General features: G+C 32.5%; 1 protein-coding gene across 1 annotated transcript; it reads left to right on the forward strand.

Moving 5' to 3' along the window:
• The first annotated feature begins 12,801 nt into the window (after nucleotides 1-12,801).
• LOC149545820 (LOB domain-containing protein 1-like) lies at nucleotides 12,802-14,151 on the forward strand. The gene is made up of 2 exons (XM_089794492.1): nucleotides 12,802-13,011; nucleotides 13,688-14,151. Exons 1-2 carry the CDS (start codon nucleotides 12,865-12,867, stop codon nucleotides 14,000-14,002), a joined length of 462 nt encoding a protein of 153 aa, XP_089650618.1. The 5' UTR covers nucleotides 12,802-12,864; the 3' UTR covers nucleotides 14,003-14,151.
• Nucleotides 14,152-14,490: the final 339 nt, after the last annotated feature.

Consider the following 14,490-nt stretch of genomic DNA (forward strand, 5'->3'; position numbering starts at 1 on the left):
TGATTGAGCTTCATCAAACTCAAGATCTAGTCTTGCGTGATCTTTTTGATGCTTTTAGAGAAAGCATTACCCATGGAAGAAAAATAAATTTGAGCATTGAAGAAGATCATGCACCAGTCCTTTTATGGAAAAGTGTTTGTGCCAAGTATCACAAATTAAAAGAGCTGGAAATAAAGTCAAAGTTATTTCAGCATTGTAGAGAAAGGGTGTTACAACTAAGAAAAGAATTGAAGTTCGATAATGATGAGATTGTAGAAGTTCCACACCATCACATCTCCTGTAATTTTTTGGTCCTGAGTGAATAAGAGGTTCAACCAAGGAAGAAAACCAGAAGAAAACCCACTTTCAAAGAGATAGAAGCTGAAAGTGATTTCAATTTACAATTTCTTTGGATTGCGTTTAAACAAAGGATTGCTAAAGCTGAAAAGAAGAGATTAATTCTCTGTGAAGATCATCAATCCACTCTATTGTTAAGGTGTGTATACTAGTAGTACTTTAATGTCCAAGATCAAAGAAAGGGGAGTTATGTTTCAGCAAAAGTGCTTGAAGAAAACTAGTAAATCGAGAACCAATGTCAGTTAATTGTTCTGTTCTTGGTGAACAAGAAATACCCCAACTTCCAAAGGCACAAATTTCAATGGCCAAAGACACTCTTGATAGCGGCTAGGAAATGGTAAGTGGAATAGAAAATGAGGATTTGTCTATGGTTTCTTTTGTTCCTGAGGTTACAAGTTTCAAATTTGATGAAAATGATGATCATGTTTTACATAAAGTTTCTTTTGAAAATCATCCTTTGGTTTGTAAGCAAGTGGAATATGAAACTTTTAAGTTTGAAGAAGATATTTGTAAAAGTGATTTTAAACCTACACAAGTTGATGATGATTCTATGTTGGAATAATTTTATTTCAAAGATAATTCAACTCCGAGTTTTCTTCAAGAAATTTGTGTTGACAAAAAGGCTGGAGCATGTGTTGATAATCATTTTACCAAATCTGAAAATATGATTGAAGAAAGTGTTGCAAGAACAAAGTTTGAGAAGAGATTCTTTTTTACTGAAAAAGTGTTGCAAAATCATGGGGAGGACAAAGAACCAGATTATATTTTTATTTTCCATGAAATAGAAGCTAATCGAGTCTTGGTGCCTGCCAAATGTAAGTCTTCTTCTACAACCAATTCAAGTATTGAAGTTTTGAATTTGGATACGGCATTTTTAGACTTGATAGCTACTAGAAAGGATGAAGTTACTTCAATCCAGATTGATCCTATGTGTGATGAAGAATCATTTTATTTCAGTTTGGATTTGAAATCTAAAAGTTCTATTCAAATCGACTGTGATAAATGTGCATATGATGGAACATCATTTTCAGAACCATTTGAGTATCCTAAATTTTTCAATATTGTTTCAGATGTTGGAATCTCTACTAAAAATGATGTTGTAGAAAGAGATAAAGGTGAGTGTGTTCCGGTACCAGATTCAAAATCTTTATACCTTTTAGCGTACCTCTGGATTCAGTTTTGATTATGATGAAGTTGCCAAGGGGAAATGTTTTTTGTTTAACTTGCTGGAGCATAATTTTCTTTTCCAAAAAGGTTCATACTTCTCCCTTCTGATTAATGGCCATGTGTGAGATTCTTCCTGCTTGCTGCTTTTTTTGGTGTCATCTCCTCACCTGTATTTGTAAATAAGCTTTTGTTTTCACAATTTTGGTGTGTGTAGCTTAATGTTCCCTGCATTCTTAGTTTTGGTTTTTCCTTACTCCCCTCTGCCCTCCCAGAAAGAAATTCCTTGATGGTCTTCTTTGTGCTTAGACTTTGTAGCCCAATGGATAGGTACTTGTCTTTTGCTAGAGATTTTGGATTCTTTATGCACTTTACAGCACATAATCCCCATTCAGAGCTAGTTGTAGGTGCACTTTCAGTACACCATTTTAAAAACTTTTAAAGTTTCCACCCATAAAGAATTTCTTAAAATTGTTCTCAATGTGTTTAACAAAATTTCTATCAAGGATTGAATTATTTCTGAGTTCAGATATCCAAATGTGGAAGTAAATAGAAGTCAAAATTCATTTTTCCACCATGGAGAAGCACTTTTCTAATTTTCCACAATGGAGAAGTCAACTTGGGATTTTCCACCAAAGAAAAAATGAAGTGTAGTGAAAAACTCATTTTCCACTGCAACTTTCGGAGCAATTTTCTAATTTTTTGCAATGGAGAAGTCAAAATTCATTTTTCCACCATGGAGAAGCACTTTTCTAATTTTTCGCAATGGAGAAGCCAACTTGGGATTTTCCACCAGAGGAAAAATGAAGTGTAGTGGAAAACTCATTTTCCACTATGACTTTCGCAGTCATTTTTAGATTTTCCATTGGAGAAGCAAATGTTTCAATTTTCAGCAAAAAGAAAAATGCATAGCAGAAGATTCATTTTTCACTACGACTTTCACAAGCAAAGTCCAATTTTCCACATGAGGAGAGAAAAGGAAAATCTCAATCCAAGATGAAGGTATATGGGGTCTAGCATCAAGATCACTCCAGAAAAATAATTTGTGAATCAATCTACATCAAACTTGTGCCCACTACATGGAAATGGAAAATTCATTTTCCACTGCGACTTTCACAGTCAAAGTTCAAATTTCCACCAAAGGGAGAAGACAAAAGTTAGATTTCCACTATAAGAATTCCAGAGAATTTCTCCCAAATTTTAGCAGAGAATTAACATTGTAAGCATTGAAGATAACATTGTTTCATATTGAAGACATGGATTATAGAGCATTGAAAGAACAATGGCTGGAAATTTTATTTTATTAATTCTGATTTTGTAGTAGTCATATAGAGCAGAATTCAAAAATTCATATCTTTTTACTCATCGACTTTTTTGTCAATCGCTCTGGTCAGGATGAAGATAACTAAGTTTGGAAGAACGTATCCAAAAATGAGCTCAATCCAATAGTGGAATAAAAAGATATGCCCCATGAAAAATGGCTCATTTTTACCTGGCAGAACTATTTAATTTGTTGTCCACTCAATGAAGGAAAGATTTTGATATTGATTTAACGTATTTAAATGTCAATTGTTAACATATAATTTAAATAGGTTAATATCTATCATTATTAACTTTAAAAGTTAATAAGCATATCAGTTTTCAAAAGGAAAAATATGAGAAGTCGAAGAGACAAGATCAGTTACAAAACTGAAAAGTCACTGGAAGAAACCAAACAGTTGCTGGAGAATGTATTTATTGTAAAACCTTTTCCATTGAGAAGGGCTTCCTTTCTACAAGAGTAGGTATTGCTAGTGTAGAGGGAAGACAGTAGTTTATTTTATGCATTTCATTTTGTTCATTGATTTCTGTAATAGATTTGGCCAGAATTGCAGGCAAATAAAAATCAGAGCATTGTATTTGTTGTGTTCAAAACAAAGAAGAGTTTTGCTTCAAATAAGAGAACTTGAATATTATTTTCTGAATATATTCAATCAGAGTATTGTTGTGTTCAATTTTGGACATTATCTTGCATCTTGTGTCAAATAATGAATGTGTTGTATATCAGAGAATTTGTACGTATTCCTATTGCATAAATCTGAATATTATATGTTCATTTCTTCACTACATTCACATAATCTACATCCATATTGCATTACCGATATCAAGAAGCCATAGGAGTTGTGGATTCTTGGCATTGGCTAGATTTAGGAGTTAAAATCTGCCTGAGTTAGTTCTGTCTGGAATTGGCTTGGTTTTCCCTCTTCCGTTCTTAGGTTAAGAACGTACCCAATTAGTTTAGGAACAAACAAATTCATTGAATATCAATTACAAGGGAGTTGTACCTTTCAATATAGAGGAAATATATCAACCTCATGATAGATTATCCAACTGTTGGTATCAAATTGTTTCTCACAGGTTTGGGCATTTAAGAGTTACATTGGAAAGAACAATCTATTTACCAACAAATTTTTCGCAACTCTACTGCAGAAGCGGACAAGAAGATTAGTGTTGAAGTTTTACTTCCTCAATTTATATTATTATCTCTACTTGAGATTGGCGACTCTGTTTTGATTCTCATCATTTCTGGTTGAAGAGTCCAGTGCTTTTATTTTCAGAATTATTATTATCTCTACTTGCAGGAGATTGGCAACTCTGTTATTAAAAGACCATACCCATTAAAGTTGTGAAATGAAGAAGGCCAGATCCTTCTTTGATTGAACTTCATCAAACTCAAGATCCAGTCTTGCGTGATCTTTTTGATGCTTTTAGAGAAAACATTACCCATGGAAGAAAAATGAATTTGAGTGTTGAAGAAGATCGTGCACCAGTCCTTTTATGCAAAAGTGTTTGTGCCAGGTATCACAAATTAAAGGAGCTAGAAATAAAATCAAAGTTATTGCAGCATTGTAGAGAAAGGGTGTTGCAGCTAAGAAAAGAATTGAAGGTAGATAATGATGAGATTGCAGAAGTTCCACACCATCACATCTCTTATAATTTTTTGGTCCTAAGTGAACCAGAGGTCCAACCAAGAAAGAAAACCAAAAGAAAACCCACATTCAAAGAGATAGAAGCTGAAAGTGATTTCAATTTACAATTTCTTTGGATTGCATTTAAACAAAGCATTGCTAAAGCTGAAAAGAAGAGATTAAGTCTCTGTGAAGATCATCAATCCACTCTATTGTTAAGGTGTGTATACCAATAGTACTTTAATGTCCAAGATCAAAGAAAGGGGAGTTATGTTTTAGCAAAAGTGCTTGAAGAAAAACCAGTAAATTGAGAACCAATGTCAGTTAATTGTTCATTTCTTGGAGAAAAAGAAATACCCCAACTTCCAAAGGCACAAATTTCAATGGGCAAAGACACTCTTGATAGTGGCTGGGAAATGGTAAGTGAAATAGAAAATGAGGATTTGTCTATAGTTTCTTTTGTTCCTAAGGTTACAAGTTTCAGATTTGATGAAAATGACGATCATCTTCTACATAAAGTTTCTTTTGAAAATCATCCTTTAGTTTGTAAGCAAGTGGAATATGAAACTTTTAAGTTTGAAGAAGATATTTGTAAAAGTGATTTTAAATCTACACAAGTTGATGATGATTCTATGTTGGAATCATTTTATTTCAAAGATAATACAACTCTGACTTTTCTTCAAGAAATTTGTGTTGACAAAAAGGTTGAAGCATGTGTTGATAATCATTTTACCAAATCTGAAAATATGATTGAAGAAATGGTTGCAAGAACAAAGTTTGAGCAGAGATTTTGTTTGACTGAAAAAGTGTTGCAACATCATGGGGAGGAAAAAGAACCAGATTATATTTTTATTTTCCATGAAATAGAAGCTAATCGAGTCTTGGTGCCTGCCAAATGTAAGTCTTCTTCTACAACCAATTCAAGTATTGAAGTTTTGAATTGGGATAGGGAGTTTTCAAACTTGATAGCTACTAGAAAGGATGAAGTTACTTCAATCCAGATTGATCCTATGTGTGATGAAGAATCATTTTATTTTAGCTTGGATTTGAAATCTAAAAGTTCTATTCAAATCAACTGTGATAAATGCGCATATGATGGAACATCATTTTCAGAACCGCTTGAATATCCTGAATTTTTCAATATTATTTCGGATGTTGGAATCTCTATTAAAAATGATGTTGTAGAAAGAGATAAAGGTGAGTGTGTTCCTGTACCAGATTCAGAATCTTTATACATTTCTTCCTCACAAAAAATGATTAATGGTGCAAGAAGTAATGTGCAGTTAGGCACAGATGAATCAGGAATATATGATGAAGGATGGTTGTTTGGAAGGGATTTCTGGGCCACATATTTTCAGCGTACCTCTGGATTCAATTTTTATTATGATGAAGTTTCCAAGGGGAAATGCTTTTGGTTTAACTTGCTGGAGCATAATTTTCTTTTCCAGAAAGGTTCATACTTCTCCCTTCCGGTTAATGGCCATGTGTGAGTTTCTTCCTGCTTGCTCTTTTTTTTGGTGAGGTCTCCTCACCTGTATTTGTAAAGAAGCTTTTGTTTTCGTAATTTTGGTGTCCGTAGCTTAATGTTCCATGCATTCTCAGTTTTGGTTTTTTCTTACTCCCCTCCACCCTCCCGAAAAGCAATTCTTTGACGGTCTTCTTTGTGCTTAGACTTTGTATCCCAATGGATAGGCACTTGTCTTTTGCTAGAGATTCTGGATTCTTTATGCACTTTGTAGCACATAATCCCCATTCAGAGCCGGCTGTAGGTGCACTTTCAGTACACCATTTTAAAAACTTTAAAAGTTTTCACTCATAAAGAATTTCTTAAAATTATTCTTAGTTTGTTTAACAAAATTTATATGAAGGATTGAATTATTTCTGTGTCCAAATATGCAAATGTGGAAGCAAATAGAAGTGAAAATTCATTTTTCCACCATGGAGAAGCACTTTTCTAATTTTTCGCAATGGAGAAGTCAACTTGGGATTTTCCACCAAAGAAAAAATGAAGTGTAGTGGAAAACTCATTTTCCATTGCAACTTTCGCAATCATTTTCTAATTTTTCGCAATGGAGAAGTCAAAATTCATTTTCCCACCATGGGGAAGCAGTTTTCTAATTTTTCGCAATGGAGAAGCCAACTTGGGATTTTCCACCAGAGGAAAAATGAAGTGTAGTGGAAAGCTCATTTTCCACTACGACTTTTGCAATCATTTTCAGATTTTCCATTGGAGAAGCAAATGTTTCATTTTCTAGTAAAAAAAAAAATGCATAGTGGAAAATTCATTTTTCACTACAACTTTCACAAGCAAAGTTCAATTTTCCACATGAGGAGAGAAAAGGAAAATCTCAATCCAAGATGAAGGTATATGGGGTCTAGCATCAAGATCACTCCAGAAAATTAATTTGTGAATCAATCTACATCAAACTTGTGCCCACTACATGGAAATGGAAAATCCATTTTCCACTGCGACTTTCGCAGTCAAAGTTCAATTTTCCACCAAAGGGAGAAGACAAAAGTCAAATTTCTGCTATAAGAATTTCAGAGAATTTCTCCCAAATTTTAGCAGAGAATTAACATTGTAAGCATTGAAGATAACATTGTTTCAAATTGAAGACATGGATTATAGAGCATTGAAAGAACAATGGCTGGTAATTTTATTTTATTAATTCTGATTTTGTAGTAGTCAAACTGTATAAGATGGACTTCTGATTTTGCTAGTTACAACTGCCTTTTGAGGCCTAAATTGGAAACTAAGCATTGTGGCTGAGATATACATCAATTCTAAAAAGAAATACAATTCAGAAAAGGTCCTAATGCTAAAAGTGATATTCTTGTGCACACAACCCTATTATTTGAATGTAGATCTAGAAAGTAGACAAAAAAGTGTACTTTTAAAAAGAATAGAACTTGTAAATGAGTCTAGATGAGCCTATATGGAGTGTTTGGAGTTGCAAAATGTAGGATTGAATAGATAAAATCACCAAAAAATACAATTTCTAACAAATCCTTGCACCAAAACTAGAAATGAACACCACAAATGAAGAGCTCAGGAAATCTTAGCCAAAAAAAAAAAAAAATGAACATAATTTGGAGTCTAAATGACTGAGTTATGGCCTCTCAAAGTCAAGCTACCAAATCAAAACTAAATCTAGATTGGGGTTTGGAAGGAAAACTACTAGCTTAAATTTGATGGTCAAAGGCTTGTCATTGCAGTTAGAAAATCGCTAGAAATGACAGTTAGACAACCATCAAATTTAACCTTCTAAAATAATGACATTAGAAAATGTCAACTTTGTGATGATGTTAACATAACATCATCATTATGCAAAATTGTATGGATTGTACAGACAAAATAGGTGGCTGATGACATGTTAGTATGGCTTAGTTGCACTAATGTTGAGTTGTACAATGTATTGGAACTGACATGGCTTCAAAGGAAGGTGCAAATCCTTTGTGGCATTGATGACATATCCACATAGCTAGTAGTGCCACGTGGAGACTGCATAATGATGCTACACGGTTGTGGAGAGACACATGTCTGGGTGGTTGTAGGTTTGTGTGTTACTCTTTAATTAGAGGTGTTGGAATTGGGGCAAGCCAAAAAACAAGACACCATTGGTGGTTCGTAGGGGCCGAAAACCTTGTCACGATGCTAGAAAGTGGGCTAGTTGTTCCACATGCATGTGGGGAAGGAATTGCATGATCTTTAAAAACTTACGTCCATGAGGGAAAAAGAAATGAGTTGCCTCTGGTGATCAGATTGTGGTAGGTGAGGCTGGTCAAAATATTTGTTGATGCCACTATAACACTAGTTAAAAATACTTGGCCATCGATATGTGGTGTTTGTAGGATTTAGATGACCATCATATGGGTATTATTTATTAATATGTTGAGATAGCCAATAGTAGAGTGCCACTTATTGAGGAATATTTTGAATGAATATTCTTTGTAGAGCCAAGGTGTGACTGCCCAGTTCTACAAAAAAAAATCTTTGCAAGGGCAACAGATGGAAAGAATTTTAAAAAATTTGTAGGAAAATAAATACTATGATCTGAATTAAATAAAATTGCAGATCAAAAAGATCATACTTGAACTAGCAAATTAGGGCCTCTAGGTGTCGATTTGCAAAAAAAATTGCATCACGATTGACTTTGGCCTAGGGTAGGTTACTTTATAGCCAATTTTCACTGAATCAATATTTTGGATGTAATGGTGTGGTCAGATCTGGCTCTGGACACTCCCAATTTCTATGATACTCTAGATTCAAGCTGAGGTGATGAAGCAACAATGGTCTCAAATAGATATGTGAAGAGAGATTCTCCAAGAGCTCTGATACCATGTATGAATTTTCCTTAGGGAAAGATTCACCCAAGATTGTGGAACTTGAACACAAGCACCACTATAGACCAAAAATGAGTATGATCAATATATCAGAGTATATCCTCATACATTGCTTTGTATTGTATGTCCAAACATACTAGGAGTGCCTATATATAAAGGCCTCTTAGGAAGCACATAGAATGTCTCAAGGAAAAGCTAGGAGATAAGATAAGCATGACAATGAAGCACATGTCTTATCCATCATTCTAGATGATAGGATAAGAATGATAAGGTGTATCTCAAATGGAGATGTTGTAGACACCATGTGGATAAAAGAGGTGAGAACTCCTATGTTGTCAACATGACAACTCACAAGATTACACATACTCCTAGGTGACTAATAAATTAATATCAAAATAATACATCAACCAATGTAAACTTGAGTAAACATAGATAGTAAACCTTAATTTACACCAACAATGACAAATTTGTAAAATGTGTATCTTGTCAAGTCTCATTTTGGAGACAAGCTTCGCATTGGATATTATGCTCTATATAGATTGTTGTCTAACAAGATTTGGTATACGTAATTGATAATTATACCCTTTTAAACTAACTAGACAATGATAGAGATTTGTTGCATCTTATAGGAAAGATTATTGACTAATTTAAAATATTGTGATTTGAGAGTTTGAAACTTGGAGCTCAACAAAATAGATTAAAGTACACCTTTTCAAGTGCCAAGAGATACTCCGTGGAGTCTTTCTTTCTTAAATGTTTTCTACTCTAGAAAAATATTTTTCTTAAGATATGTGTTTAGGTCATGGAAAAAAATGTCTTTTTATGAAACCTTAAGGGAGGTTCTCAAAGCATGACATTTTTTATGTTTCTAGGATTAATCTAATAAGTAGGGAAATACTATTGTAACTATAGAATGCTCATTGTATAAGTTATTCCACTTATAGCCATATGTAGTTTGAACAACTTCTTATACACATGTTAAAAAATTATAAATCCCTCTGTCATTCATCAATAATATCATTAACTTAATATCATATATTGCTTCTTTCTCTCTTAGTAAGTTTGATTTTTAAACTATTTAATGACTGAGTAAAGCACTGCAAAAATATAGTTATGCTACAATAATTTAGAAAATAATTCTATTTTAATGTTTGCATATAATAGATTTAATTGATTTCTACTATTAATGGGCATAGTTTTATACTATTGAAGAGAAATATTGAGAGACTTATAGGGGAAATGGAGCACCACTTTTTATATTATAGATTTAGATTTCCACCAATTGGGGTAATTCGTGTTCTAATTTAGTTTTGAATAGATTTATTCAAGCTAGCATGTTATTTTTTATATTTATCTCTTCATTTTGGTAGTGGTTGATGATAAAAAAAATTGTCTTTCTATTTTTTTACTATATGCTTTTGTTTGTATGTTCTTTTATTCTCTAATTATGGTTATCACTTTCATAACCTTCTAGTTTTTATAAGGTCATATTAAGAAAAAATTACCATGCCTTGATGAAAAATATTGTGTTTGATATAATATTGGCTTAAAAAAATTTAATATGTTGAGCTATAGGTCAATGATTCAAAACCGTTGGTGATTGTGGAGAAGCAAAAGAAGCACAAAGAAGTACATGATATACATCATTTGTACTACTAAAAGTGACCACACCAAAATAAAAAGAAACTAAAAGGAAGTAATTGATGATGAAAGGAAGGATATGATTATCTTAAGTTTGACTCTCTTTAGTCATCCAAGAGGAATTAAAACACTAATAAGTAGAAGAAAAAAAACAAGAAAGGTTGTATCTAGTCCGACCTTGGAGATTTTTAGTGTTTTTCCCCAAACTAAGGTAAAGAAAAAATAGGCTCCTCCCAATTCTATCTGGAGTTTAGAAAGTCTTTTACAAGGACTTCTCACCCCTAGTGAGTCATATTCCATTTCTCTTCTTTTGTTTCATCCCTATCTCTGCTACATTTGATTGGAAATCTATTTTTAAAAATCTAATTTAAAGTACACAAATTCACATTATTCAAATAATAAATTAATAATATGAATTCTTATAAATCCTTATCATATATAAATAAAAATAGAATTGAAGATACAAGTAAACTGAATTTGTTTTCAAATTAGTTCAACTAATAAAGTAATGTTGTCAACATGAACTAATACAACAATAATATTAAAATATTTAATTTATTAAATAGAAAAATGATGGAGGAATAATATATTTAGAATGTACTTAACTAGTGATAGAGAAAAAATAAAAGTAATTATAAGAATCAATATAACATGTAAGTAGAGTATAATAGGTGTTTGGAAGTTTCAAATAAAGCACCTTTCGAGAGAAGGTGTGAGAACAAATCTAAATTTTAACACTCTTTTTTACATCATAGATAAGCCATGAACCTTGTGAATAGTATGCAAAATACACTACATGTTCTTATTGGTCTTCTCTGTGTCTATCTTATTATTACAAACATTAAGCCCATCTTTAAGAAAATTAATTTCGTTGATCAATCATTTAAAAATATAGTTCTCACTCTTCATCATCATTGGCCACCAACAATGTGTCCCATGTACCAATACCCAATTATCCTTTCTCCAACATAAAGTAACCAAAAATGTCTTCCAATATTCTAATCTTTCCCTCATGATTAGTCAAATTTTATTGTTTAGAAATTCTTCCACATCTTCAATAAGGGAAATAATTGTGTCAACAATATCCAAACTACAATACATGTTCTTATTGTTCTATTGCATATCTATCTTCTTCTTAAGAACATTCAGCCTATCTTTAAGAAAATTAATGTCATAGATGAATCATTTATAAGTATATCTTTGGTCGATTAATTATTATTGTATGTTAAGCTCAAGTATACTTGAACCTAATACCTCCTAGATGAAAGGCTCACAATTCAAGATTGTGTTGTAAGCTCTTGGCAAACCATGTTATTTATATTTTCTACTATTAAAATTGCAACAAAGAACTATTTCCAAACATATCATACATCAAAACAAATAATGAATTAAAAAATATTCAAAAATAAAAATATTACAAAACTTATATTATTAATTAAAAATAATATAATTCAAATAGTATTCAACGATTTTTCTTATGGATAATTGGGACAATTACACAATGTCTAGATTAATTACTATTTTTGCTAAATTTGATTAAACTTGAATCCAAGACCTCTCACATAAAAGACATACAAATTACCATCCTATTGTAAGCCCTAACCTAATATTATTTAACTATTTCAAAATATATTACATATGTCAAAACTATATATATATATATATATGAATGACAACAATAAATAAAATAGCTGTGACTCAATATGTAATCGAAGTGTTTGTTGTTTATTTTGCACAAACATATAGTTTTCATGTGTGTACTATGTTGTAAAACAATAAAATAATATTTGAATTGTAAATTTTCCTTTAATAAAATATACCTCTCAATTAATATGGTGTTCCGAATATCCTGTTTGCAAACGTAAGCCAGCCATCCAAAAAGTCATTATTATTAAAAACGTGATAGACTACTCTAAGTCATGCATAGCGTTACATGGTGGGCCGCCCACCCTTGATGGCGCGCCGCCCACCTTTTGTCGCGCATCATGTTTTGTCGGATCCCTTGCCCGCATGTCTACAGTTTTTATGACGTACACCTTTGAAAATTCCATTACCTTCCAATAAACTTCAGTGAAAACTGCAGGCGTGGGTTCCCATTTGGTTGATGAACTCCATAAAAAAAAATGCCATTTTAAAAGAAAAATCTAAATAGTTTTTATCCATAGCATTTTATTTCTATACCTGTATAATAATTGTAGTCCACTGTATAATAGTTGTAGTGTATAATAATTGTAGTGCACTGTTTCCTTGTCTTTTTCCTTTTGTGGAAAGCAGGAGCAATTTTGTTTGTTAAATGAAAGTGGGTCTCCCTTGAATGAAAATAGGTCTACTGTCAATTTCTCATTAGTTTCGAATCTTAATATCGCAGCTCTATTAATAAAAAGCTATTCATGTAACCGTTCTATTATCCCAACAAATAAGTAAAAGAAAGATGGGATCCTGCGCAGCCTGCAGGCTGCAACGCAAAAAATGTTCAGAAGAATGCATTTTGGCTCCTCATTTTCCTCCAGATGATCCAGAAAAATTCGCAATCGTGCAGCGAGTGTATGGAACTAGCAATATCGTTAAACTTCTTCAGGTAAGCTTTCGTTACGACCCACTTTTCATTTTCTCTTGGAAAGACTTTAAATTTACAATTCATTGAGGTCTAGATTATTTATTATTCATTTTCTTCTTATTATTATTAGATTAATACTTCGGACTTTAAGTTTGCAATCTATTGAAGTCTAGATTATTTATTATTCATTTTATTATTATTATTAGTAGATAATTATTATGATGTGTTATTCTGGAATAAATGAAATCATCGACACTGATGACCATTATCCTTTTAACAATATTAGACAAATGGAGTTGCAAGCTTTGGGTTTAACTATGGAGGCAACTTCGTAGTTAAGCATGCTCAGGCTGGAGTAGTACTGGGATGGGTGACCTCTCCCAATGCTTCACCCCTGTGAACATCATCTCGATCCAATGAATGCTAAATGTTTCATTTATTTTTATAAGTTTGACTCATAATCACACAGTTAAATCCTGATAGCAATATCACAATATTACACTAATTATTATGAAGTATTAATCTTCATAAATGAATTTATTTAAACAAATACATGGAGAATGATGATGACTACAATGACGAGTACTTGTTATTAATTTATTGTGGGTGAAATTGTTATTCTTTTAAAGCATGTATGGCTTTCTCCGTTAATTTGATTGTGGGACACAAATATGTGTATGAGATGTTGTTGGTTTAGGGTGTGGAGAGCAAGCAAAGAGAAGATGCAGTAAACAGTTTGGTCCGTGAAGCAAACGCAAGAGTGAAGCAGCCCATCAACGGAAATGTGAGTGTGGCCAATGAACTAGAGAAACAGATAGCCGAGCTTGAATCTCAGTTGGCAGCGAAGAAGGAAGACCTCATGAATATGCGTTCAGAGTGTGATAAACTTCTATATCTCCTGCACACTAGATCCCCTGATATTCAAGATGTATATTCAACTGCTACAACGGAATATATCATGTATGAGGATGAGGGTCCACTGATGTTGTGGGAGCCAATAAACAACATATAGATTGGTGAGGCTTTGTTAAGTCAGTTGTTTCTCTCATGTCATGTACATAATTGCAATAATTATGTCCTCTTCTATTTACCCTCTCAATTGCTACTATGTGTAGTCCTTTATGATCTACCCTAATATATTACAATTTAAGATTTCCTCTATTAATATTATCAGTTTGTTTCAAATGATATGAATTCAACCCTGATTATTTCAAAAATATTGTTTATCTTGTTAGCAGTAATCAACAAGATTTAATCCATCAAGTTTTGTTCTTAATTCTGTGACGTTTATATGTTCTTGATGGTGGTGGAATTTTGATGAATTCCTTTGATTTTTTATTCATGTGCTTGACTATATCTATATAATGGTAAAGATAGATTTACCAATAAAGTTAATATCTATTTATTTTATTTTAAGATGTCATAATGTTTGTGTTTGTGTGCGCACAACTGCTAAATGCTCGCTGTGTTAGTTATTAAGCTATCAATTATATGCAAGTT

Source organism: Cupressus sempervirens, chromosome 7 (genome assembly GCF_028749045.1).
Source record: "Cupressus sempervirens isolate cs-2001-9-10 chromosome 7, ASM2874904v1, whole genome shotgun sequence".
NCBI classification, from domain to species: Eukaryota; Viridiplantae; Streptophyta; class Pinopsida; order Cupressales; family Cupressaceae; genus Cupressus; species Cupressus sempervirens.

Bases quoted from the DNA above. Each gene is read 5' to 3' on its own strand.
- LOC149545820 (XM_089794492.1), top strand. From the start codon at position 12,865: ATGGGATCCTGCGCAGCCTGCAGGCTGCAACGCAAAAAATGTTCAGAA. The intron at 13,012-13,687 runs GTAAGCTTTCGT...TTGTTGGTTTAG, and splicing joins ATATCGTTAAACTTCTTCAG to GGTGTGGAGAGCAAGCAAAG.